At 40.9% G+C, this 27,932-nt stretch overlaps 1 protein-coding gene across 2 annotated transcripts in view; it reads right to left on the minus strand.

Moving 5' to 3' along the window:
- Positions 1 to 27,932, minus strand: part of pou2f2a (POU class 2 homeobox 2a) — a 70,249-nt gene that overhangs the window by 15,652 nt on the left and 26,665 nt on the right. For both annotated transcript variants that reach the window (XM_054782722.1, XM_054782723.1), the window contains exons 2-14: positions 9,151 to 9,216; positions 8,963 to 8,997; positions 6,960 to 7,016; positions 6,477 to 6,596; positions 6,045 to 6,374; positions 5,770 to 5,875; positions 4,300 to 4,391; positions 3,993 to 4,145; positions 3,751 to 3,892; positions 3,521 to 3,669; positions 2,222 to 2,419; positions 1,888 to 2,147; positions 1,663 to 1,731 (exon numbers count right to left, since the gene is read on the minus strand). In XM_054782722.1, coding sequence (XP_054638697.1) covers positions 1,663 to 1,731; positions 1,888 to 2,147; positions 2,222 to 2,419; positions 3,521 to 3,669; positions 3,751 to 3,892; positions 3,993 to 4,145; positions 4,300 to 4,391; positions 5,770 to 5,875; positions 6,045 to 6,374; positions 6,477 to 6,596; positions 6,960 to 7,016; positions 8,963 to 8,997; positions 9,151 to 9,216 — 1,777 coding nt within the window. The remainder of the gene's footprint in view (positions 1 to 1,662; positions 1,732 to 1,887; positions 2,148 to 2,221; positions 2,420 to 3,520; positions 3,670 to 3,750; positions 3,893 to 3,992; positions 4,146 to 4,299; positions 4,392 to 5,769; positions 5,876 to 6,044; positions 6,375 to 6,476; positions 6,597 to 6,959; positions 7,017 to 8,962; positions 8,998 to 9,150; positions 9,217 to 27,932) is intronic.

The raw sequence follows: 27,932 nt of genomic DNA on the forward strand, positions 1-27,932 counted from the left end.
ATAAAATAGTATCTATAGTTGCCACCACAAAAAGGTACCAATGACGGCAAAAAGGAAAAGTGTGACGACAACCATAGAACGGGAAATTGAGCTTATTGCAACATACTTGTCAACAGAAACTCAGCAAAGAAACTAAATGTAAACTGCATATCTGTCATATACAACCTGCGTATAGTTCATTTTACCTTCAACTTCTTTTTAAACTTGTATGAGAGTTAAGAATGTTAAAAAGTTTGTGTCACCATTCAGTGCTTAAAGGAAAACTTTTTTTGGAATCACCCATCATCCGAAGTCCTTTTGTGAGACATGAACACATTTATCTTTCTCTTTTCTGTGCAGCTAAGGAATGCACGTAATGGGAAACACTTATTCCGGCCATAACGCGTTCGGAAAAAATCTCCAAAAACCGGCAAACGCTCCATTAACATATAATATGACGTGCAAATTAACCAAGCTACAGCGACATTGTTATTACTATTATTACTAACATTGTTACACCAATCGAACTACGTTACTGGCTTATTGACACCTTGCCACACCATACCGGCTAGCTGCTATCCGGCTAGCGACTAGCTGCACCACACACTTGCCCGAAGCGCGTCCCCGCAGCGCTCTCAATGCCTCAGACCACTACCAGACGGTAACTCTGGAAACAGCAGCTGCTACTACTGCTGCTGTGGTTTTGTTTTTGAGTTTGGAAAAGTTGCTATGTGAAATTAATCCACCCAGTCAGGAAGTTCCGGTAATGCTTAATAGGACCAAAATACAGCAAAATACTGCAAGTAAGTAAGTATTACATGTTATCATGAATGTACCTATATGTATATAAAGCCTTGAAGGAATTTTGGAGGTGTTTTAATAGCGGCCCTTGCAAGCGGCATAGGTGTGTCCCATTACATGCAGTAATGAGCTGTCTCTTTTTATCTGTTTTTATATCTCTGGAACACACAAAAAAAGCGAAAGACGTGTGTTCATGTCCCACACAAGAATTGTGGATGATGGGCAAAATTCCCCCCCCAAAAGTTTTCCTTTGATTTATCTTTACACTTATATTAGTGTTAAAAAAGTTAAAAAGTTAGTTTTACCAACCAGAGCTTCACTTCTTTTTACACTTGTACAAGAGTTAATATAATCACATTGTTACTACAACACTGCCTGCACAGTTGATAAAGGGCTTTCATACAGTATAGTGACTGTTTGACCCTGGAACAGACTCATTCTACTTCCATGATTTCCTATACGGGAAAAACAGTCTTCAACCTCAGAGTGTATATCCACACACATAAAGCACTAAGAAAAGTTGCATGGTGTTCTGACGACAATTTAGTAGAAAATGGTCCAAATTGATAAGCACTACATTACACCCTGGAAGCACTGAAAAGCTCCTGTAGCAACATCTCACGTAATGCAGAGTTCTTCCAAAAAAGCACAGTATAAAACCAAATAAAAGATGACATGCCCTTTTGGCATAATTCCATGAATATTATTATTATTATTATTAGGTAAGGGTTAGGGCACACTATTTTCAAAACACAACATTACAAATTGTACACAATCCTAATAAATTATCCAGAGTATTTTGAGTTTAGCCTATGTGTGTGTGTGTGTGTGTGTGTGTGTGTCTGTGGGTGTGGGTGTGAGTGTGAGGCATTTCGTAGTCACCTCAAGTTTGCAGCGAAATCGGTGATGTAGCTAGACACGTCACCGTTCTTTTTACCCATACGCCACAAGCTGTGAACACACACAAACACACACATAGTTAGCATGCACTGCTGCCGCTGAGCACCGACATGTCCGGATATGTGTGTGTATTACTTTATTCAATGAATTACTGCAGGTGAGACACTTTGATTTGTATTAAAACGCTTTGATTGGCGATCATCTTACCCAGCGTTCAGATTGAGTGTGCTGTGGCTGGAAGTGGCGGGGCTGGCCGTGCTGCGGGGAGGACCAACAGGAGTGGCGGGAGGAGCTGCAGCTGGAGGAGGAGGAGGAGGAGGAGTCACCGGGGAGGGTACGGAGCTGTGAGAAGGGTGGCTGGAGGTGAGGGAGGTGAGGCTGGAGGTCAGAGGGCAAATGGGGGACATGGTGGTCGCTGCCGTTGTGCTGCTCAGACTGGTCACTGCCTGTGAGAGCTGACTGGACATCTGTTAAAAGAGTGAAACAGGAAATTAAACATTTTTAGGTTTCCAAATGTTGACTCGTCATCTCCACCACGCACCATGTGAGGGCTGTAGCAGGGGGGCTTGTGTGGCGGCGGGGCCGTGGCGGGCTGGCTGGGCAGGGGTGGGGTGGCGCTGTTGGGATTGATGCGTTTCTCTTTCTGCCGGCGGTTGCAGAACCACACTCGGATCACCTCCTTCTCCATGTTGAGCTGCTCGGCAATCAGCAGAATCTCCTCTGAGGTAGGCTTCTGGTTCTGCATCCCAAAAGAAAGCAGCTGACTCAGCAAGCAGTTATGACCTCATCAGAAAATTCCCATGTTTTCAATCCACATTGGACTTCATCATCGAGTTCCGTTTTCTTCTTTGATGTTGAGAAACAGCAAGAAGATCAATATATATTCTGGTTGCACAACAGCATCAGCTTAAAATGCGTCTCTCAGCACTGAATATTCAGTCAATATACAGTATGTATAAATTTAAATGATTACTAACGTAATAATGATAACATGACTAATAATTCTAACAATTATAATTATTAATAGGATTATCAATGTTATTGTAACATTAATACATGTACTGTATAAACATTCATACATCTACTGTACTGTACAGTATGTACATATATACAAAATAATGGCACTCAATTATAAAATACAGTATACTATTCATAAAATATTAGAACTAGGAATATTTTCATGGTATTTAATATAAAATATATTATATTATACTCATATGTAGGATGCTTGCTTGCATTGAAAGTAACCCATAATATTATTTAAAATTGTTACTATTACTACAAGCAATTATTATTATTTATGATATTGACTGATATCGTGATTCGTTTTTAAATACATAAAATGTGTATTATAATAATTACATGAATTACCATAGTATACATACTGTGTACAGTAGTATATAAAAATTTTATATTGATTAATATTATTTCTGTATCTATTTTTAAAATATGTTTTGAAATGTACATACAGTATCCGAAAATATTACTATGATTTCATAATTATACTTTTAATTTTAAATTATTTTCTAATTATTCTTATTGTAGTATTGTAATTGTATTGTCAATTATGCAATCGTTGTTAACGCTGAAATAATATATTAAATTTGTAAATAATCTACAAATAATTGTTTTTTTTTTCAATCAAATGTACCACATTCCAAAAATGACACTATGTTGTCAACAAGCCTAATTACTACCTAAACAACAGACAGAGAACTGACTTGAAGGCACATGCAGCTACCAGGCAAACCCTTCTGTTTATTTATTGATATACTGGGAATTCTTACCGCAGACTTTCTTTGAGGATTTCAAGAACCCGAGGGAGAGCTCGTTGTCTTACCGTCAAGAAAGCACGCTCCAGGGCAACACGTACATTCGTCTCGATGCTGGTTCTCTTCTTCCTGCGGCGGCCGGGCACCCCGTCGAAGCCCAGTGAGGGGCTTGACAGTGAGCTGGGGCTGGGCAGGGTGCTGTCTATGGACATGGTTTCTGGAGGGGGACAATCAACAACACACAGTCAGTCAGTCAGAAACTTCTTATAGATGCACACTAAGGAGGACGAGGCTTCACCGGCGTCGTTGAGCCACTTCTCCAGCAGCGGCTTCAGCTTGCACATGTTCTTAAAGCTCAGGTTGAGGGCCTCAAAGCGAGAGATGGTGGTCTGGCTGAAGTCGTTGCCGTACAGCTTCCCCATGGCCAGGCCCACATCTCCCTGGATGGGTGGGAAAACGAGACTCAACAACAAATAATGCATACATACTCATGCACGCGCGCACACACACACACACACACACGGAATGTTGTCACTGCACCTGTGTGAAGCCCAGTTTGATGCGTCTCTGTTTGAAAGTGCGGGCGAACTGTTCCAACTCCTCCAGGTCACTGGGCTCCTCGGGGTGAGAGGTCACTGAGGACACCGTCGTCATGCCTCCTCCTCCGCCGCTCACCTCCATGCTCTTGTCTCGCTGAAGAAACACAGTATCCAATGTATTGTTTTTAAGTGTGCCCCCCTTTGCTGAACCCTGCACTATATGGTCCTGCTGCTGCCTCACAGGAAGTAACCAAATATGGTTCCACGCCCGATTAAGGGGCTATGACAGCAGGAAGTCTTCCGCCTACCTGTGCTTGCAGTCCCATTCTAGTTGGAGCAGACAGCAGACTCCCTTGGTTTTGTTGAGGTAGCGGAATAAGATTTGGTGTCGACAGGAGTCCTGAAAAATACACACGTTTTTAAAATGATGCAGTTTTCTTTTGGCACATTTGTAATGCCATCACACAGACTAAAGGGTCTGGCTGCTCGGTACAATTAATCTGGTAAAAATTACAGACAGTACACATGTTAAATTTAGCATGCAGGTGCTCACGTAAACACACTTATTATACACAAAACAAGTTATGAATGCAGCAGTTCCTATAGAATGATACAGTTCCTATAGAATGACAGTATACACCTCCCTGTACCCTCTCCATTACATGCCTTTAAAGGATTTTTTGACATGAAGTTATATGACATCCCCATCAGCAGGGTAGCGCATCAACGGTGACTTACCCCCCGAGTTGTGGTCAGATTTCGGTGATGAGGAATGAAGTAAGTAAAGAATTTGGCTTCTCAAAACAACATGTGTTCAAAAGAGCAATACATCTACATGACAAAAATTCCTCCTCCAAAAATTCAGACCTTACAATCACTCTGCGTTACTTTCTCTCCCGTCGTATCGGTGCACGCCTCACCTGTGCATTTATGTGTACTGTAGGTGTTCCACAGTGTTCACATGCGCGGATGGAGACTAAAAACCAAAGACTGCGACACGAGAGTCGCAGCGGTCTTCATCCGCTGTGGAACACACACACAACAATGGAGGAGCGACAGCACGCAGTGATACGACGGGAGATCAAGTAACGCCAAGCGATTGTGAGGTCTGATTTTTTTCCAGGAGGCATTTTTGTGATGCAAATGTATTACTCTTTCGAATGCATATTGTTTTGAGAAGCAGAACTTGGCTCACGGGACGAAGTGGGGGGGGAAGTCACGGTTGATGCACTACACTATACTGATGGGGATGTCATACAACTTCATGTAAAAAAAATAAGGCGTCTTCAAAAGGCAAGTGGATTTACTTTATTTTTAGTAGTATTTAGTTTATTATTGCAAAGTTGTTGACTTATTTTTACACTTGTATAACAGTTATTAATGTTAAAATGTCACTTTAAACATTTGCCTGTATAGTTAATAAAGGGTTTATGAAGGTGTCAGTCTGGAACAAATTAATTCACAAATTCACACATTATTTTCTTTGTTTTGAAATAAATAGATAGCTGTGGTGTATAAATATGACAAACCCATTTTTTTCAAGACCCAGTGATGTTTCTATGTCAAAAGTGTATGTGAGTGACAAGACAAAAAGCTCTGAGAAGCCATTTGGCCCCACCTGTTGGTTTGCATGTTATATTATGCATGTTATATCTTATATTCGAGTTAATAAGTTACTTTAGTAGTGACAACCGGAAGTCAGCCGGGGTCACGTAAAGTATTGTGTTCTACTTTGGAGGCAATTATGACGTCATTCCAGAATATTTCGGTCACACTACCTTGCTGTCCCTGCTGCGCTTGTGGGAGGAGGAACTGGGCAGGAGACGGGAGGGGGTGGCCAGGCACCAAAACCAGCTGCTGGATTTGCAGCAACTGCTGGATGTCCTGATGATGACAAGAACATTTGAATGAATTAAGAATGAAGGAGCAGGAACACAAAAAGGGGAAAAGGAGAAATGCATGCGAGGTGCAACAAGGCTGTAGGTTGGCCCACGACTGCTTCCTCAATCGTGAGCAGTTCATGAGCGAAGGGCTTTTGTTTGGCTGCCAGTACCTGGGCGGTGAGCTGGATTGGCTGAGAGAGGGTAAGATGGGGCGGAGGAGGTGGGGCAGGGACGCTTTGGGCAGTGTGTTCCTGTGTGCTCTTTCCCTGACCCTGCGCCTGCTGCTGGCTGGTTTGTCCTGCCTGCTGTGTTTGCTGCTGCTGCTGCTGGGTTTGCTGATTGGCTGCGGCGGCCGCCTGAGCTTGCTGATTGGCCTGGGCGGCAGCGTGGGCCGCATGAGCGGCATGCGCTGCGCTGGACTGCTGCACGGCGGCAGCCAGGAGCTGCGCTTGAGCCTGCTGCAACAAGAGCTGCTGCTGCGCTGGCAACAGAGCTGTGAGCTGCGATGCGAAGATGCAAGAAAGGTAGTGTGCAGAAAGTGTTAATGCAAAGTTTGCAGCAGGGAAACTAAGCGAAGCAAAGCGTCATTTGAGACGGCTCACCCCTGCGAGCTGGGAGCCGGTCAGCATGAGTTGTGTGTGTTGCAGGGCAGTCTGGGAGGGGGTCGGGCCGTGAGAGGGAGTCAACGCCGGGGACATCTCGCCGCACTCTTCCATCTTATTCTAAAAAAGGGAAAACATGAAGTTACACCTAAAAAGCTGTTTCATCTTTCCCCGAGGAGGAGGGGACTCCTCTTCTTCCAGCTCACTTATTTGCATTCTCCCGCAGCGTATGCAAATTTGAACGAGTTATAGCATTACAATTTATTTAAGCGCTGCATGGGAGTTCTGGGAAAAAGGGGAATGCCATCAGTCTGTTGGTTTATTTACACTGAAAACCGCAAGGGATGGGACAAAAGAGCGATTCAGAGCTCTCATGCTGCGAACATACAACTTAGTGTGTGACGTTGAAACACAAAAGGTAGGCAAACACGGGGCCAGACATGCATATACACACACACACATTGAGTCACAAAACACACTCACCTTGCTGCTGCTGAGGCTCGGCGACAGGGAAAATGGATTGACCTTCATTGATTGAGCCTTGAAGAGGAGAAAAAGACTGTTGTTAATAACACAAAGGGGAGAAAGAGCAAACAAATACAATACAAGGAAATGGTATTTACCTACATTTATTATGAGTTTTAAAGTGTTTTGTGTTTGACATCATGTTTACTTCTACAATATGAATTCAATTCAGTTTCATCTGCACAATCAACTGAGACCCGACTAGCATTCAGTTACAATAGGGCAAAATCTTAGAAACAGTGTGATGTAGTTATACACCATACACTGCAAAGTACAACCACAATAACAAACATATATTGTTAAATTAACACATTTCTATTTCTATTTTATTTAGTCATATTATACGCTTGACATCTCCATGTGGAGTTTGCATGGTCTCTCCGCACGTGGGTTTTCTCCGGGTACTCTGGCTTCCTCCCACATCTCCAAGACATGCATATTAGGTTAACTGGCAACTCTAAATCGTCCATAGGTATAAATGAGAGTGTGAATGGTTGTTTGTTTACAGTATACATATGTGCCCTGTGATTGGTTGGTGACCAATCCAGGATCACTTGAAGTTAGCTGGGATAGGATACCCGTGTGTTTTGTTTTTTCTCCTCTAAGAAGAAGGGTACCACTGAGAATGTGTGCTGATAACCATAAAACAGAAAATGGAGCTAGTTGCAACATTGTAGTAGCATTCGCCTATCTCTGTCATGGCTGTTCAGTGCAATATTGCTACAATAATACGATAATGTAATCAGAATATGCACCAACAATGCGTGCGTCCCCGCAGTTTGGCAACACAACACAATGGCTTGGTCATTTATGCAAATGTGTCCTGTGGTGGGTTGTTTTAACATGCACCTCTGTCCTGGCTGCTCAGCTCAACATGACTAAGTTGACAATAGTAACAGAATAATGGAATGTACAACTGTGAAAGTCTTCATCAATTCATCAATATTTGATGTAAATGACATTTTATTAATTTCACATATTGTTATTGTTTTGACATTTGAATGAGTTAAATATTCAAATAAAGTCATCCCTCGTTTATCACAGTTAATTGGTTCCAGGCCCAACCGCGACAAGTGAATTTCCGCCAATGAGGATTCAATATTTAATTAAATGGAATATTTTCGTAGTTAGCGCATATAAAACCTGTTTAGGACTTTCCAAATATGTTTTTTAAAATTATTAGAGTCCTCTAGGACATAAAGTAACACCCCTATAGTCACCTTTACACTTGTATTACCCAATATAGTCAACATCATAATAAAAAATAAGCTATTTTTGACATACATAAGATACGATAGACTCACACGTCAGCACTGACAGAGTACTTCCTGGTGGCTGTTGTCTCATCAATGTAACGTTACTGATGCGTACAGACCAGTGTAGAATACTACTCTACTGCCACTGTTTGTGGTTACGAAGAGGTTCACGATGCATTTCAATCACTTTATTAACAGAGAACATATACAGTGAACATTCACACAGGAGCTACTGTCGGCCACTCTCCACACTGCTAACCTGCTGCCAGCACTCAGCTAACAGCCAACCCTACTTGCTGATGTCACACAAGTCACTTGTCAGGCCCCGCATTTTAAAGGCAAAAACAACAAGTCCAAGATACTGTATTAGACTTCATATCATGTCTTTTGAATGCCTTACATTTGTATTTTCGTTCATTGTGTGCTTGAAAATGCTTAAGTTGGGCCATGAATACGAACAATTTGCTTACATATGCATTTTTTTTTTATTTTTTTTTTTACTAATCATAGACCATATTCAACCACGAAACCGCAATCATTTATTAATTCTTTCATTTTTGAAAACCGCGACAGAGTGAGAGCGCGATGTTTGAACCACGATGTAGCGAGGGACGACCGTACTACTAAAACATTGCCTGGACAGTTAAATGAAAAAAAATGTTTTGAAAAATGAACAAACAGGCAGAAATGATGAGTTGAATGTACCTGGTGATTAGATTCAGATCCATTGGGTTCTGATTCTGCATGGAAAGGAAGGGAAAGATGTGAAGAATTGCAATTGCTACCTTTAATACTGTTGATGTAACATGCTGTCAAATAATTACTGCAGTTTTCAATATTATGCAGTGGTTATTATTATATTACTTATATTATTCAGTGGAAGATGCTCTCACCTGTGCTGTCCAGTGGTGAGTCAGCGCCTAGTTTGTCAACCTCAGCTGGCCTTGACATCCTGATATCTGCACACACACACACATGGCAAGGAGTCAGTCAAGATGAGAATACTGAGTCAGGTAGCGGCTGGTGACACAATGCTGTGTGGGAGAATAAAGAAGCCTTCAGGTGCAGCGTGGGAGGGTTCACACTGTACGCTCAGTCAGTCACGAGTCCAATCCAGCCCACTTTCATTCATTCATTCTTTCCAATTAGCGGTCGAAGCCAGAGTAGGCTGACTGTCTAAGGTGTCGGCTGGTTCTAAATTTAGCTTGGGGTGTTTGTGTGGGAGTTGTTTTGGCGCTAAAAATGTCTCACAATGTGTGTCGTGTCATTCAATACAAGTTGTGGTGGCTTGCTGGATCATACTCGCCATGACGACAGCCTGAGTTATTATTTTGCTTATTATGGGCTACAGCAATTTTATTTAGTCAACCAAACTGTGAGAGAAGTTTATGTTGCAGCTATTTCATAACCTTCAATGCACACACACACACACACACACACACACAGCTACTTCCCTTTTGTGAAAACATGCAAATCTGCCCAACGACCAACTAATTATATCTGCCACCTGCATAATAACCCCCCCCTCCTCTTTCCATAATACAGTTTTAGTACCAAGCAAAGCCGCAGCAATGCAGATGGTGATTTAGCTATAAGTTTTTTTTAGGGCAAAGCTGAGCCAAGGGGTCAAAACGTGTGTTTCTCACCACTGGGGGGCAGCGGTGAGCCACGGTCATAAGCTGACCCACTGATGACTTCAATGGTCAACACAATAAATAATGTTCAAAATTAGCAGAAAGAGAAGTGGACGTGTAATAAAGCGTACATACACACTTAAAACACTGTAGCCCCTTTCACATTGCTTAAAAACTGGCTTTTTCCACCTTTATCCAGAATAGTGACATGGAATAAAGGTGGAAAATAGGTGAATGTCCATCAGAACTGTCCGAGAGGCGGGACAGCGGCTGTGCAATTGTCACTATCCGAGTATTTAAGCAAGCATTTTGCATAACACACCAGAGACTCGCACTGATGTCACTACTTATCGAATTATCTGATAGCAGGATGTGGTGTTGCCGTGTGAAAGTGCAAAGTTACAGTTATATTCTGCCATCGTTGAGTAGTGTGTAAAAGGCACCGGTGAAGGCCAGATCTACTGTTAGGACCCTTGAGTGACTACAGCCCCTTTCATACTGCTTTTTTCCCTCCCTTTTTACCATGATTGTGCCATTTATACAGAACAAACAGGCGATGAAGTTGACCTGGCAATTTTCCAAATCCAATTTTGTGTTGAAAGCAATTGTTGCTATCCAACATGTATTTTATACATCTGGTGCTGGCCTTGACTCTCAATCAAATAATGTCGGGTGCTGTGTTGTGTGAAAACACACACTGTTCCAGTTATTCCGCCTTCTCTGGGTTCTGTGTAAAAGGCACAGGTAAATGCCGGATATATTGTTAAGGCCCTGATGCAGAAACTCCCTGTAAAAGTTAAAAATTTGCTCTTTTTACGTCTTTTTCCCAGTGTCCGTGCCGTTCATACAAAGGTTCATACACAGGTGATGATGTTCATCTGGCAAATCCACCTTCTGAGGTAGTATCATAACCGGGACAGCGCCTGTGTGTAAGGGTATTCTGCAATGCTGGGATACGGGTGTGAATTTATCACCCGACACTCATATGTTCTCCTGCCATGTTGTGTTGAAAGCAATTGTCACTGTGGGACCAGTATTAGCTGCTACATCAGACACATCAAAATGATCTGATATCAGGATGCCATGTTGCTGTGTGTGAAAGCACCTTTGTTGGATTCTGTGTAAAAGACACATGCGAATAAATTCCAGACCTACGCTTTGGGCTTCAATTTCTGTTAAAAAAAAAGGCTAACACTCATTGTTTTAAAAGCTGAGCCAATTGGTCTTCAGAGGTTTGCCACTTCTTCAATATACTCCTGAAAAATTAAAAATAACTGTTCATATTATATTATAGAACATTTTTAAGGCACAAATAATGTTGTCATAATCGGAAGGATTACTGAATAAAACTTTCAGGCATATTGGCAGCAAGCCCAAGCTTGCTAGACGCTACATTGTCCTACATTTTTACTGCAATGCAAACTGACAAAATGACACTGATTGAGTTTTTCAAGCTTTCAAGTACAACAGAAAAAAGACTGCGGTAATAAAACAGCCATAATAGCAACTCTTGCATAGTACTTAAAGTGGCGCCCCTCGTATACAGAGGTGCTTACAGTACACGTTGGCAGGACCCACGGTGAAAAGTGTGTATTGATCGACATACAGTATATACGACATGGAAATGGCAGCATGGTGGATAATGTGGTTGTTAATACTGTGCTGGGACAGTATATCTAGATGCACTGTCTTTTCTCTCACTTCCCCCTCCTGACTTCCCCTTGCTGCCACTCCAATACAGTAGTGTGCTTGTGTGTGTTTCAGCCAACTCTTAATATTAGCCGCACACACGCTTAATAGTGCTATTTAAGGCGTGCGACCCTCACTTCATCGGAACCCGCTTTAAGAAATAAAACAATTCATAAAAATGACTGTTTATGTGGCACACAGTGAAGCCAATGCAGCGATGCGTGCTATCGCTGCATCTCAGCACCAGTGTGTATTCGCAATACACTCACTTTTGTGCTGCATAATCCTGTGTCATGAAAACATGATGCAACACAGGCTGGTGTCAGGTTAAAAATTAAAAAAATGATGTCCTCTGGCGGGAGTTGAAAAAGAAACTTTTTTTTGGTTTTACCAGCTATGAAGCACTAGAACAGTTAATAAAATTGTTTTTGATTGATGATTAGAGGTTTTTTGTGCTGTATTTTGTAAGTATTTCGCTTTTTTTTTTTTTAGCTGGTTAACTTCCCAACAATTTTGGATCAATTGTTGTGTTTAACTGTCGAACCATGTGATTCATTCCAGCCAGTCAGTGAACAAAGGTAATAATTACCATAAAGATATAAAAACATACCAGTAAATAGAATTTACTAATATTGCAGTTACAAAAAAAGTTTAACTGTTTGTTTAATTTTGGAGAGACCTTTTATTGTGGCCACCCGAAGGCACACCTGTGCAATTATCATGCTTTCTAATCAGCATCTTGATATGTATGATGGCTCACTAAGATTTTGGCCGATTTGTGAACAATATTTGTGAACAATATTTGAGAGAGAAACAGTTTTACATCATTGCCTTTAGCTCATGAAAAATGGGAGAAAAAACAAGTGTTGGATTTATATTTGTTGAGTATATACATATACTGTATGTATATATGTATGCATGTATATATATATACACATGCATACATATTCATATATAGTGTATATATAGATACAATTATAGTGTATTTAAATATTTATATAAAGAACTAAAGTAAATCGATTTCAAATATTATTCAATATTGGTATATCAGGGCCAATCTGGCATATAATCACAGATTTTATGAAAAAAAAGTTTGTAAATTCATAAAAAAACACTAACGTGAATTTCCAAGAATATTAATTAGTGCTCTATAAAGCAGTGATTCTCACCTTGTGGGTGGAGAAAGATTTTGCGTCCGTTTTGCCACACACTCATTTAGTCAAAAATTACTTTTTAAACTTATTTATATTAAGATGTATGCATTTTACTATTTATTTGTGGTATTAGATGAGAGGAGTTTTGACATTTCATTTTCTTTACTCATCTTCATGCATGTTCCTCCTCATTTATTCAATAATGTTCTATGATACGCACTTTGCACATCTGATTATGTGTATTTAGCTTTAAAAAGATGACCTAGGCTACTTTGAAAATAGATAAATACGTAACAACCACTTGTAAACTTAATGATCACGGGGAACTGGGTTTTCCAGGTTGAGACCAGTTAAGAATAAAGGGTTTTCAAACTACTATTATTGTATGTTTAACATCTGGCAGTTATACAACTGCTTGGGGGCAATTTACTGTAGCTGGCTCATTCCAAGAATAGAGCGACAAATAACTTATTAATGATGGATTTTTTTTTAATGAAAGAAACTGCCTTGATTAGTGAAATAACATTTCTGCTGAGGGCGACGGAAGACATTTCAGGGGTAATTGCTGAGCAAGATAACAAGCTCGACCTGAGCTGACCATCAAAAAAGGTTAACTGTTATGTTTTGCATTTGGTCTTTTTCGACCCATTTTTCCCCCTAATGTGCAACACTGACATACTTCTAAAGACATGTGAATTAGAATTAAAAGTGGCACAACACAGGTGCACATTATTTGCGGGCTTCACACTGTGGACGGCACTGGAGTGCAACCTTCTCATACTAGAAGCAGGACACAAGACTTGCATTCCACTCTCAACATAAACATTATGGTGTCTGACCTTTCCTGACTGGTCTCCATCTTTCTCCCCATGCTCTCTGGTGATCCCTAATTAGTGACACGCACACACACACACACGCACACAAGTTAAGGGTTGCACGCTCACCTGGCAACCACATCGTGGAAAAGAAGTCGTTCTTGGTTGCTATTGCTGTTGTTGCTGCCTTGGTCATTTAGTTTGACAATGTATATACTGCATGTGTGTGTGCAAAAAATCGACAATATGAGCATTTCATCTCCCCCCTACGTTCACTGTGTGTCTCTCTCTCTTTCTATCGCACTCACGTGCTCACCTAAGCCCCGCCTCTTCCACCACATCCTGCATTACAACAGGAAGTGAGGGTAAAAAGAGTGGGGACGCTATTGCGCGCCGTACAGAGGGAAGAAGGAATGATAGCGAAGAAAGGTGGCTACGTGAGGCTGTGTAAGCAAAAGACGGGGGAGAGAAAAAGAGGGGGCTGCTGGAAAGTGCCGCTGGAAATTACCACTCACACGCGCACACACACAGATAAAAAAAACTGGTTTGATATTTTGACCTCAATGCTCCCACTCTCAAGTGCACACCATGATAATGATTTTTTGTGTTTAAGTAAAGATGCACACTCTAAACATGCATGGAAGGAAAGAGTCACATACACACACACACACACACACACACACGCTGTATGTATTATGCATGGATGTGATGCTGACCATCCCACACAACCCGCACGCGCCGCCGCAGCAGCATCGTCACCCTCGGAAATTTGATGAGACACGATCAACGCAACCCACGAGGCTGCTAAAAAAAGAAATATAAATCAGTGGGAGAGATGTTCCAGATTTTTTAAAACAGAAACGCTAATAAAAAGAGATACTGTATGAAGTGCTGCGCCAATAGTAAGTGGTGCTGACCACAAGGTGGCACTCTTGAACCTTACATGAAAGCTATCGTCAGGCTGATTGGCCGCAAGAGATGACCTCTCCTGCCTGGTCACTAATTCACAAGAGAACAGCAGCAGTGGCGGTTCCCAAATTCAACAGTAAAAATACTTAATGTGGTGTTTTTTGATTCCAAATATGCATCAAATTGGACATTTGCTGTAAAAACGACAGTATGATGCATTATAAGGCACAAGATGCAATTAGATTCAAGAGATTCAAGAGAGTTTTCAAGAGAGTTTTATTGTCATGTGCATGGTAAAACAGCAGTTATACCATGCAATGAAAATCTTATTATCAATTATTCACTTACAGCATTTTAGCTCTTGTATGCGAGGTGGCCATTAGTCTTTTATGGTTATTCTGTTTTACTTGTCCTTTACTTTTCGTGTGCTATTTATTGATTTTATGTTTCTTCTTGTGGTTTTATTTGGGTCCTAATTTGTGTTTAACGCCAGGAAAGCACACTGGTCAACTCTGTCCTTAAAATTCACTCAAACATTTGACTCAAATGACACAAAATGACAGCTGAGATGGGTCAAATTTTCACTCCTACAATTTTTTTACAGCATCGGATTTAAAACAAAACGTCACCCTTGGTGTCCTAAGGACAAATTTTCTGAAAAAATGCTGTAAATATGTCAAAATGCTCTTCCCATTTTAAACAAGTCAATCTTTTAAAAACTACTCTACTGACTGAAATATACATATCAAACACTAATTACATTTTGGGGATTTCAACCCTTTCAAATAACTCCACTGTTTGTTTTTTATTAATAACATATATTTCAAGGATTTTGCTTATTTTGTATAATTAATATGATTATTATCAGTAGTATTACTAGTGCTACTGTGTCAGTGTCAGATGTAAAACACAAACTAAGGACAAAACATTCCAGCTTCCCAAAAACCGCTGGAAATTAATTGAAAATACTAATTATATTTTTCCTTAAAAGCCAGTATGTTAACATAGCTTGTCTGTTAGCTAAAATAATATTACACAAACGTACATTCACACATTCAGTGGCAAGACGGTAGAAAATGAAAATCTAGAAAATCTAATTTTGCTGCATGCTTTGAATGGGAAAAAGCAGCACCATCTTCTAGACAAATACAAAAATGTAAAATTGAAAGTGAGCATTCCAAATTGAAACTGTAATATTCCGGATGGCATTAGTTTATGTTAAGTACATGTGGGATCAAAAACTGCATTTTCTATGGCGTTAGGACAAACGTAGTGCTGTCAGTTTCGGCTGACTTAAGGACTAAGATGACAATTCTAAGATGTTTTGTAAATGAATATCCTCCAGCATAGTTCACTTATATTCATTCAAGACAACCAAAATTGCTTGAAAATAAAGAAAAATAATGATACTAAATGCGCCTGGGATTTCCTTAAGGGTTAAATAAAGATTAGAAAATTAAAATCGGATAAAATAAAAGTAGAGTTGGAGGGTACATGGGAAGACATTTTCAATTAATGTCAACATGGTTAACAGTGACGTCATACCGAATGTGATGATGTCAGCTGACGACGTATTTGGCAGCAGATGCGTTTGTCTAATTGGACGTGACCCCTGCAGCAGGCGTGTTTGTTGACGTGTCTGTGTGTGTGAGTGACTGCACTTGGGGTCAGACTTGGGGTGGCGGTGGTGGTGTGGGGCGCATCTCTAGGTCAGAGGTCGTCTGGGCCGTCCGGCTTTGGCCGTGACCTTTGTTCAGACCTCAATCTGTCCTCATAACTAGCAAAGTGTGTGTGTTGTGTGTGTGTGTGCATATTTGCCATGGGTATCGCTACTATCAAAGCCTGCTACTCCACTTGCAGTTCATGACCATGGAGGGTCTTCCTGCCCCCGGGGGGAGGTCTCAGCCTTGGTTGCCATGGAGACCAGACCTAGCAACACTGCAGCTTTGCCATTTAAGATGATAGTAGGCTCGATTGTTGTAGGAACCAATGGGAGCATTTTGGGACTCCAGAAGTAGAAATATACTAACAAGCATCATTTCAAGCGGGGGTAGGCAACCTGCGGCACATGGGTCATGCAAGGCCCGTGAGGGCATTTTGCAAGGTATGATGCCCAATTCGGATTTTTTTTTTTATACCTCCGTCAAGCGCAGCACAATGCGCAAGTGCAGCGCGAAGGTTATGTTTTTGCCGGCGTTCATCTGTTTGTTTCTGTGCTTGATTTTGTTCAAAATAACTTTAAAAGTTCTGAATGGATTTGGATGAAATTTTCAGTAATTGTCAGAAATAGGATATGGAAGAACTGATCCAGGATCCAGGAATTTTTTAAAGGATTCTTTAACATTGCGAGATAGGACCATTTTCGGCATTTGTGCTAATAACTCCACAAAAAATGGTCAGAGCACTTGGAAAAAAAATACAGGACAAGTTTCCAACAGGTTCTATAAAATATCAAAGACTGATCCAAAAAATGTAGGATTACTATTTTGGTGTGAATCACAATATGGGGGGGAACTGTGGCGCTTGGCTGAGGTCTGCGCTCTCAGAGTGATTCTCTAGTTGTTGTTGTGTTTTTTGGTCGTTCACATTACCAAAAAAATGCGACTTGTCAATGCAAAATGTCCAGGATGTGTCACACATACGCAAAAGCAAGACGCACACGCGTGTGTTTACGGAAGTAAATATTGCAGCAGTGCGTGCTCTCCTTCGCGCGTTTGTGGTAATTTCAAGGTTTTTGTGCAACAGGAGTCAATATTTTCTTAACCAGACTGTAGTAGATCGGATACATATTGGATTTATGTACATCTACATATCAATGACGCCTGAGTTGCATTTGAAAAAATTGGAATTGTACTGTTCACATTGACATGAAAAAATCAAATACAGATCACATATAAGCAAAAAAATAAATCAGAATTGCCCTGCAGCTGTGAACATAGCTTGAAATGCAATTTGAAAACAAACAAAACAATAAACCTGTTCCAAAACATTGGGGCGTGGCTGTGAAATTTATGTTGAATTTGAAAATTAGAATTTTTGCATCAGTAGAAGAATGTAGAACTGCAAGTGGGACTGGTACAGTTTATGGAATTTTTGTCGTGGAAAATGTGGCAATGCAAAAAAAGCATATGGAAAATAGAGCTGACGTCCTAAATGAGTCAAACATTTATATTTTTTTAATTGGTTAATAAATGTGTAATTTGTAGTTATTCATTTCAACGGGAAATTGTCAATAAAAGGTGGAATTAAGGAAAAAATGGGAAGATTCGGAATTTGAAAATGTGCAAGTGCCCATGTCCTGAATGAGCTGAACAGTTTGACATTGGAATGACTTGACTGGGTTGACAAATGTGGAACTTCTTCTCCATTCATTTCAACTGAAATTTCTGCCATGGAAAATGTGGCACTATGGAAAACGTGGGAGATTTTAAAATGTGAAAAATAGAGTAATGTCACTTTGCGACAAATTCACCATTTCTTTCAATGGCATTTTTTGTCACACAAAATGTGGACTTACAGAAAAAGGTGGAATTTTTGGAACGCAAGTATGAATGGTTGGAATCGGTTGAGATATCTGCAACTTGTTGCGATCCCACATTCATTTCAATTACAATTTTTGTCATGGAAAATGAGAAATTTGGGGCATTTTGGAACGTGAAAAGTCCTGAATGAGCGGATTATTTTGAATAGTCTGAGAAATGTGGTATTTTGTAGCAATACTCCATTCATTTCAGTGCAAATTTGTGTCATCGAAAATGTGAAATTAACAAAAAAGTGGAAAACAACAAACGTGAAAACACCGGCTGAACATTTTGACACTAAAATGATTTGAAACGGTTGAGAAATGTGGAACTTCTTTTCATTTGAAGAGGAATTTTTGTCATGGAAAATGTGGAATGACTGTTGAAGTAGGGATTTGTGGCATGTCAACAACATAAGTGCCCAATTCCTGAATTTTGAAATTGGAACGGTTTCAAACAGTTAAGAAACGTGGAACTTGTTCTCCACTTATTTTAATTGGAATTTTTGTCATGGAAAATGTGGAATGGCAGAAAAAGTGGGAATATTTGGAATGTGAGAAATACAAGCAATCATGTCCTGAATGAGACAAATATTTTGACGTCTGAATGACTGAATCGGTTGAGATCACGTTTGACTATCTGAAACTTGGAACAATTCTCTAGTCATTTCAATTGACATTTTTGTGGAAAATGTGGAATTAGTGGGACAGTAGGAATTCGGGAAAAACACAAGCAGCTGTGTCCTGAATGAGATGAACATTTTGATGTTCCAAGGGTTGGAATTGGTTGAGAAAAGTGGAAGTAGTTAAGCATAAAAATGGAGTGAACTAATAATAAATCCAATGCATTTTAGCATTGACACAATAAACATTCGATCATTCATGATATTTTTTCAGAAATTTTGTATGATTCTGAGCTAACACGCACACAAACACACACAATCTGATAGTGGGACCCCAGGGAGGAGAATGGGGGTAGGCTGAGGCCTCTAGAGCGCCATCAATCACTCCACTGTCACAGAGAGGACTGTGGGGGTATAGGGAGATGTTACAAAGACAGAGGGACAGAATGGTAAAAAGGAGGGAAGCGGAAAAGGATGGAGGTAAGGAAAGTGTAGGATGTGTGTAATGGGTCATTGTCGAACCTATTCTGAGGTCTTTAAACTAGTCCAGTGGCCCCCCTTCTCGGGCTCAGCCTTCCTATTTCTAGTGGCGCCACAGGCCCGCGCCTCTAATTCACCTAATCCATCACATTCCTCGTCTTACGGCGGGGACTCGTGTGGAAGTCCTCTACGAGGAGCAGCGACACTGCAAGGTGAGAGATTAAAAATCCAGTCTAGTGTTTTGGGCGGGTTGCAGGTTGCGGCCCCATGAGGAGCGGCAGGATTATAAACAGTGTAGAGAGGTTTTTTTTAAGTACACCCTCGCAGTGTTGGCCACCACGGGAAAACACCTCACGCTGCCGACACACTTGCAACACCTATTCCGCTCCTGTCCAAACACCTTTTTACCTGCGGGCCCTCTATAGATCACATGGTCAGCCCATTGGGAACCGGCTGGAGACGGACGCTGTTGTCTCCCAAGGTTGACACTCAAATTGTTTTCTGGAAAAAAGGGGACAACTGGGAGGGACAAGCGGCCTTGAGGAGGAGGAGGAGCAATCATCAATTAGCCTTCATCTTAAAACGATGACAAATTAGGATTGTTGTGCGACCTTTCTCTCATTCAAACTTTCCCTTTTTCCTCAGACCTTGCTGGTCAGCAGCAGCCGTGACATCACCGGCCACTCTTCTTGCCTCCGATTGGACACTCGGCCACGTTGCTTGGCAACAGCAGTGAAAGGTCTCAGAGTGAGCGTGCACGCCTCTGTGTGTGTATGTGTGTGTGTGTGTTTGTGTCTGTTTATAGCGGCGCCAGTGAAAGGTGTGCGAGCCATTTTCCACGCCTTTGCCCTTTATCCGTGCATGAGGAATGATGGCGGCTTTATCTCGGATCAAAGCATGCAGATGATCACAGAAGAGGGAAGATCGGTGAGCGTGTTAATGAAAAATGAAGAATCCAAAGAGTGCGTGTGGGTGTCTGCAACTTACGTCTCCACAAATAAATGTGTATGTTCTCATTGCATATATGTGTGTGTGTGTGTGTGTGTGTGTGTGTGTGTGTAAGCCCCCGGGAGTGGGTGGTTATTGTATCTGACACAGCGGCTCTTTCTTGCGCCTCATATTTCTGGGCCGATCGATTCCTCTGACTCCCGACAAGACAATAATCGCACCTCCCTCTCTCACTCCATCACTACCATTATTACTGACCTCCCCGGGGAGTGAGCAGGGTGGAGGGTGAGGAGAGAGAGAGAGAGAGAGAGAAAGGGAGGAAGGAGAGAGGGAGGAAGGAGGGAAGGGTGAGGGATGAGAGGGAGACACGGAGTTGACAAAATGAGCCAATGATGATGAAAAAGCAAACAGGGACAATGTTGAAAGTGAGACAGGACGAGTTGGCCCAGGAAAAAGGAGACATCGGCGAAGTGGAGAGGGAGGGAGGAAAGGTGAGGTGGAATAAGGAAGGAGAGGAAGAATCAGAGATATAGGAAGAACAGGCATGCTACAAAGATGGTCAACAATGAGGCTTTCAAAAGCAAAGGGAGATGACAATGAGCAGAAGGTGAAGGGCAGAAAAAGAATTACAGTATGTTTTAAATGCATTACTCTTCATGGAGGAAAGGAACCGCATTTGGTAACGTAAGCGTTCAAGTTCAAGATGAGGCAGTATGTGACGGTGAACTCTCACAATCAGCAAAAAAATGAATAGAAGTTTTCTTTTCCTTAAATATAGCAAAAAAAATGCTCATAAAACTGAAAAATATTGCCTGTGACATATTTTCAATATTATTTTTTTTTAAATAAAGAACTGTCTAGGGTGGACATTTTTACATTTCCAAACTTTTTAGTGAGTGCTCTATATGAAAATAAAATAAATAAAATAGAATAATACGTGCTAGTAACCCATCCATCCATTTTCTGCATCACTTGTCCTCACTAGCGTCACGGGTATGCTGGAGCCTATCCCAACTGACTTCGGGCGCGAGGCGGGGTACACCCTGGACTGGTTGCCAGCCAATCGCAGGGCATACAGACAAACAACCATTCACGCTCACATTCACACCTATAGACAATTTAGAGTCTCCAATTAACCAAGCATGCATATTGTTGCAATGTGGGAGGAAGCCGGAGTACCGGAAGGAACCCACGCACGCACGCACGGGGAGAACATGCAAACTCCACACGGACATGTGACAAGGGAGATACAAACCCACAGTATCCTGACTGTGAGGCCAACATGCTAATCACTAGTCTAGTGCTAGTAATGTACATTTTAAATTACATATCAAAAAATACACCAAAAAAAGACAAAAAGTCACAAAAGTAAAAATAAGGGCGGCGCAATAATTGAATTTCACAAAAGCCTGTAATACACCTTGCTGATAACTTGCTGATTTTTGAGTTGTTGATGTAAACTGAGATTGTTGATATCAGAATTATACTTCCACATATTTTTTTTATATTTACTGTATTTTTATTTCCTTACTCCAGACACTTGGGAATTCCTTGTTTATACTTTATTTAACTTACATTTAATACATGTTTTATTGGTCATTTCATTTCAGTGTGAAACTCCACAATGTGTATATTTTGGAAGTACTAAACTGTATATTTGTATCTTTTTCGTTTAAAAAAATCTTTTCATTTTGCAGCAGCAAAATACTTGGGACTGAACTATCAAGCATGCTATGCTTGATGAAGGATTTTAATTGAGGAACCCTGGGACAGAATATAGAATAATGTAGGTTTAGTGGCCAAAACATTAGGTACACCTGCACAACCTAATGAGAGCCAAAACAAGAACTACAGGTATATTTAAAAAATGTTGCCTTTACAAAGATAATAATGCTCTGTTTTGGTGAGCCAAGATTCAATAAGAATTCAATGCGGCGCAGTTGCACAGTAATAAAGGAATACATCTCAACTGAGCATGATTATCTTGCCATATGCCACATGCCATATAGTATTAATGTAATGCGGTGCAAGTTGGACTTGGTAGAGTGAAAGCTACAAACTACAACAAAACGAATTAGCGGAGGGGAGATGAAGGATTTGCTGTCTTGTAATAAAGGAGAGAATGAAAGACAGGGACGTAGGTGGGCGGTGGGGGGGGGTGAAAGCAAGAAAGTCTGAAAAATATATAAGAACACGCACACACACGCACACATATATGTATAAATATATATATATATGTGTGGAGATGTCGAGGAGAAGTGCCGTGGAGGTCGGCGCTCAGAATTGTTATTAAATTGACAAGAGCACAAGTTGATTGGCAGGCAAACTCCTGCGCTGCCATTCAAGCAGAGAAGAACGGAATGCACAAATTCACGGACAGAACAATCAACGCAGCATGTCGAGACACACACACTCTCTTGGTCACCCTTTGTGTGTGTGCACGGCGGCCTGTCACTGCTTGCTCCTCCTTTGAATCCAGATTACAATTACAGTAATTGGCTCTCAATTCCAGGGATTGCTGTTTGACCCCTTCACCTTTTCCTCCCCGGCGCCTTCATCAATATTCCTATGCCGCTGCCTCCTCGCTACACCTGTATCGCCACATCCATCTTTCTCCTGGTGCTACCCCCCACCCACGCCCCATCCCACACCGCCTTTCTACACACTGCATCCATTCCTTTTCATACTTTTCCTCATCACATGATCCTTTTGGGCTCTCATAGTTGGGGGAATCTATTATATACTTTATTCATGCTGCATTTATTATAGAGAGATGTGCTATAGGGTGCGGGGTATATTTTCTGCATTGGGGAGGGTAGAGGTGAAAGAGCAATAGATAAAGAGGAGGAGGTGAGAAAGGGAGGGGTGATGGAGGTGGTGCTGGTGATAGTGATTGTGGTGGTGAAACGAGCGAGGAGGAGGAGGAGGGTTAGGAAATTGGTCTGGCTAGCGGAACAGCTTTTCACCTCCCTCTCTCTCTCTCTCTCTCTCTCTCTCTCTCTCTCTTTCTCCCCCCTCTCTCTATTCTGCTTTGTATTCTGCAGAGATGACAGGGGGAAAGCTTTATTGCTCCGAGTTTGTATCGATCGGGGCCCCTCGCAGGGGGGAGGCCGGAGGACGCGCTGAACGGGCCCTTTTTCAACGACCGACGAAAAAAAAGCCTCAACAAAAGACACCCCACACCCCCCACCCACCCACCTACGCTCTGCACACACATACTCGTCTCACTCGCAAGTCAGAATTTCTAATTCATTGCTGTTGTATTCTCAAAGGTTAGTAGAAAAAGGATGGAGAAGCAAGTGTCCTTGGATGTGATAAGCAACAGCGCTCAAACAAACTGAGGCATAAAGGAATGCAAAAAATGTCACTCTTTCTAATTTTTCCACATTCCTCCTTGTTTATCCTCCTCCTGGTGCATCTCTCCCATATTTACAGTGTGAACTGCTTCCTTGCTTACATTCAAAGTGTCTAGAAACCTCTTTTAATAATCAATCCACTTGCTTTGCTTCGCTGTTAATGACAAGAGGGCGTGGGCAGGCCCTGACGCCAAAGCCAACTGACCAAACACTTGACTCACACAGGGGCTGTTTATCCGTTAATGGCATGCACAGCGCCGCAGTGGGAACAGATTGTCCATCAGGGAGGGGTTACGGGGTTCAAGTCCATGACCAGAGGGCTAGAGAAAGGTTAGGGGGTTGTTGGTTCAACTCCCCAAGGGGGTGACGGAGAAGAACAGCATCCCTGCTGTCTCCCCATCTGACCCCTCCCAAATACAACAATAAACAAACCCCCTCTTCCACCTTCACCGGTCATTTTCTTGGCCCCCCTTGTCCTGCTGCTGTGGCATGTCCCTTCAAGCAACCTGAGTAGTCCCCAAAACAAAAGCCGGCATTTTTAGCCTTGTTGTTCTCTCTTAAAAAAAACAAACAAACAAAAAAGGCACCAACAAGAAATACTTGGGGAGGAAGTCAACCTCGAAATGTTCCCCCTTTGGAGGCACTAGCAACACCATAACAGAGGGAGGATATGGCCTGTGTGTAAGCCCAATCCGTGTTGCTGTGTGACAGCGTGCACAGTTGCAATATCCCGCCTTTGCTGGGTTCTGCGTAAGGTGCATAAATGCCAGATGCAGATGTTTTTTTTGCAGGACATCCAAAACCAAAACATGTATTGTATACACAAACAAGTATTGTTCACAATGCACGGGATGCTTTCACACAGAAACAAGGCACTAGTATACGATGTACCAAACGTTGGCACTGGCATTGTTGTTCATTTAATTATCTGATTGCTGGATGCCATGCTTCTGTGTGAAAACACACATTCTGTAGTTGCGGCAATATATTTCACTAGTTTCTGTCTAAAAGGTACAAAGACCCCGCAATATTGGTGTATCTGAACCAGAGGATCCCACATTTATTCATCATAGAATTCCTTTATGATACATGTATTTATGTGTAACATATAAAATACTTGTCAAGAAGTGGGACATGAGCTGTGTGTAAGGGTTTTCCACAATGATGGGGCGGGGGTGTGAAGTTGAACTCACTTTTTCCCCGCCCTGTTGTGTTGAGCAAAAGTGTCTGACAAGCATCACGCCAGAGTTGTCACACATCTAATTATTTGGTTGCTGGATGCCTTTTTTCGGTGTGAAAGCGCTTTTTGTTTGGGTTCTGTGTAAAAGGCACTGGTGGATAAAGAATGGAAAGAAACATTAAATAACACACTCCCAGCCCCACAGAATCCTGCAAAATTGGTCCGTCACAACAGAAGGTCTCACATTTATTCATCTGAGCATTGTGTACAGAAACAAGTGGAATGTTGTCGTAAATGGAAGCCGGCTATCATAAAATTCCATCAACGTCTGATGTAACATATAAAATACTTGTCATACAGCAACGATTGCTTCCAATGCAATGGAAGAAGTAAGTCTTGGGTGTTAAACTTCACAAACCTGTTCTGGATTTTTACTAGTCCCTTTCACACAGACAACCATACCGCCTCTGTGACTACCTCCAAAAAAGGAAAACTCCTGCTGCTATTTCGACCCCTCCATTTCATGTCGGACAGGGGTAAAAAAAACATAAAAAGCCAGCTTATCTGGCCAGTGAGTAAGTTGCTATGACAAATCTCCAGTCCACCTTTCAATTCAAACACAAAAAAAATATTGGCAATATAGCCCCCCCCCCTTCATCTTCCCTCATACTGGAGCAAATCATTCTATTGTGACCTACATCATGACTGATAAGTGCGCCAATGTTTCCATCTCACATACTCCCCTTGCAGAAAAGACCAAATACACAAGCCTATCACTTGAAAGCAGATGTGAATGGATATGAGATATTTGTGTAAACATTGGTTATATATACCCAGGTATAGGCTCTCTCTTTTGCTATACAGATATATTGGCGTTGATATTGCTTGTGTGGTTTCAGTGATAGAGTATACATCAGAGACTCACACATCTGACACACACACATAATACCTGCAGGCCCTTGTGGGCTGGATGCATTATTAAACACACAGTATTACACATGTACAGACACAAAAAGACAGTGTGCAATCGTCTAGAATGTTTACTCCAGTCTACACTTGCAACTCTTTAATTTATCTCTGCTTAACTGCAACCCTTGATTGTGTATTTTCTTTAGTGGCTGAATCATGCGTGTATTAATGCAACATGCATCTTTTTACACAAAACTAGATTTGACACACAATCACAACAATGGAGTCAGAGTCAGATCATTTTCCTTAACATAGAAAACATAGAACAGAACAAGAATTTCATTGCATAGTAAAACTACCTGTTTTACTGTGCATATGACAATAAAACTCAAAAACTCTTGAATTGAATAATGCTAAGTTATGATTGACAATTGAATGCAGACTACAGCCTCGATAATATACAAATTGTTCGATGATGACCTTTATCTTGAGCAATTAATAGTAGAAGTTGACAGACTGTCAAGGTCTCTGAAATTTCTGAAATGTATTACCTCAACTAGTCGTAGTAGTAGTACTTTATTAATCCCACAGCAGGGAAATTCACTTGTTACAGCAGAAAGCAAGATACACAAGTAAAGAATGCATAGTGACATAGTGAATACAAAATGGTTCAGGTGTTGTAGAGCCTGATAGCGGTCGGCAGGGGCCGTTTATTTACTCAGGTTCAGAGAGTACTAGGCATTGATTATAGGTGAGTATTTAAAAAAACAAAAACAAAAGTTCATTTTCATAATATTGAATAATGTTATATCCATTTATAGAAATGCAGATGCCTGATAAAAATAATATACACTGCTCAAAAAAATAAAGGGAACAGTAAAATAACTCATCGTAGATCTGAATGACTGAAACATTCTTATGAAATACTTTGTTCTTTACATAGTAGAATGTGCTGACAACAAAATCACACCAAAATTACCAATGGAAATCAAATTTCTTATCATTATTATTAATATTATTATTGGGGGTGTCTTGCTGTCCACCTGTTGTCTATTCCATTTGCACACCAGCATGTGAAATTGGCTGTCAATCTGCGCTGCTTCCTAAGTGGACAGTTTGATTTCACAGAAGTGTGATTGACATTGTGACTGATTAAGCGTTCCCTTTATTTTTTTGAGCAGTCTAGATTATAATATAACACAAGGTGACTCCTCACTCTCTGCGTGTCCGTGGACGTGAGTGTTTTTTTGTTGTTGTTTTTTTTAATAATTTAAATCAACACTTCTCTGTAAACTCCACCTGTAAACTGCAGCTTTACAGATGTCATGTCATACTCTGCAAGGCGGTCTAAACCGCGATATATGGCGGTATCAGTCACAGTAAACGTATGAATAAATTAATTTCAACGAAAACACTTTTATTTTTGTATTTCAATGGGGGGGTGTTAAGTCGTGCTAGAGCCGTTTTATGACAAATTAAGTTGTGAAATTGTGATTAGATTGCGAGTAGACTAGACTATGTTGCTTTTCACTTGTCTGAATCATTTTGTGACTTGAACCTTGAGTTTAATGTTGGTCTCCGGAATATTTTTGAATCAGTATTCCATTGCCGGGTATGGATGCTAATGCTAACAGGCTATTATAGCCTACCACAAAGTGGAGAAGATACACACCCCTTCATTCCACTCAAAAACCAGGACAGCACACACACATACAGACCTATGTAAAAGTAACTACAGCCACCTAGTTATTTACGTAAGGTGGGAAAAGGGACGTATTTGATTGTAGTGAGACCTATGATTATGACCTATGACACCCTAATTGTGGTATGGCGCCTAATACTGTAAAGCAGTGGCCGCTTTAAATCAACATGCTCTACAAAACATCAACTCTAACTGTAGGATGCTTAGACCAGGGGTGTCCAAACGTTTTCAAACCAAGGGCCACATACTAAAAAATGAAAGGATGCAAGGGCCAACACATGTAGATGTGCTAAGAAGTTATATCTATTTCAAGAAAAAACAGCATCTCAGCTTTGTAATATAGGTGAAAAAGCATATTAGTATGAACGTCGGTCTCTTTATTTCACATTTTTGCTGTTTTTTTTTTAAATTTTCAAATATTTCAACTTTCTGCTTAAATAACCTTTTCTTCTCGTAATATTATGACTTTATTCCCATAATAGTATACATTTTTCTCTAATCTCATTTTTCCTAAAATGACAACTTTATTTTCTTTTGTTTGTTTCTCATAATATTATGACTTAAAAAAAAAAATTACTTTTTTTTGTAATATATCAACTCGATGCTACTAAAATGACATTTTTTCCTCGTAACGTTACGAGTTTACGCTTATAAAATTGCGGCCTTTCTTGTCATTAGAATACTTCTTTTTTCTCTTAATATTTTGACTTTATTCTTGTAAAATTACAGCTGTTTTTTTTCCATTTCTGCTGGGGG

This window comes from Dunckerocampus dactyliophorus, chromosome 7 (genome assembly GCF_027744805.1).
Source record: "Dunckerocampus dactyliophorus isolate RoL2022-P2 chromosome 7, RoL_Ddac_1.1, whole genome shotgun sequence".
Lineage (NCBI taxonomy): Eukaryota > Metazoa > Chordata > Actinopteri > Syngnathiformes > Syngnathidae > Dunckerocampus > Dunckerocampus dactyliophorus.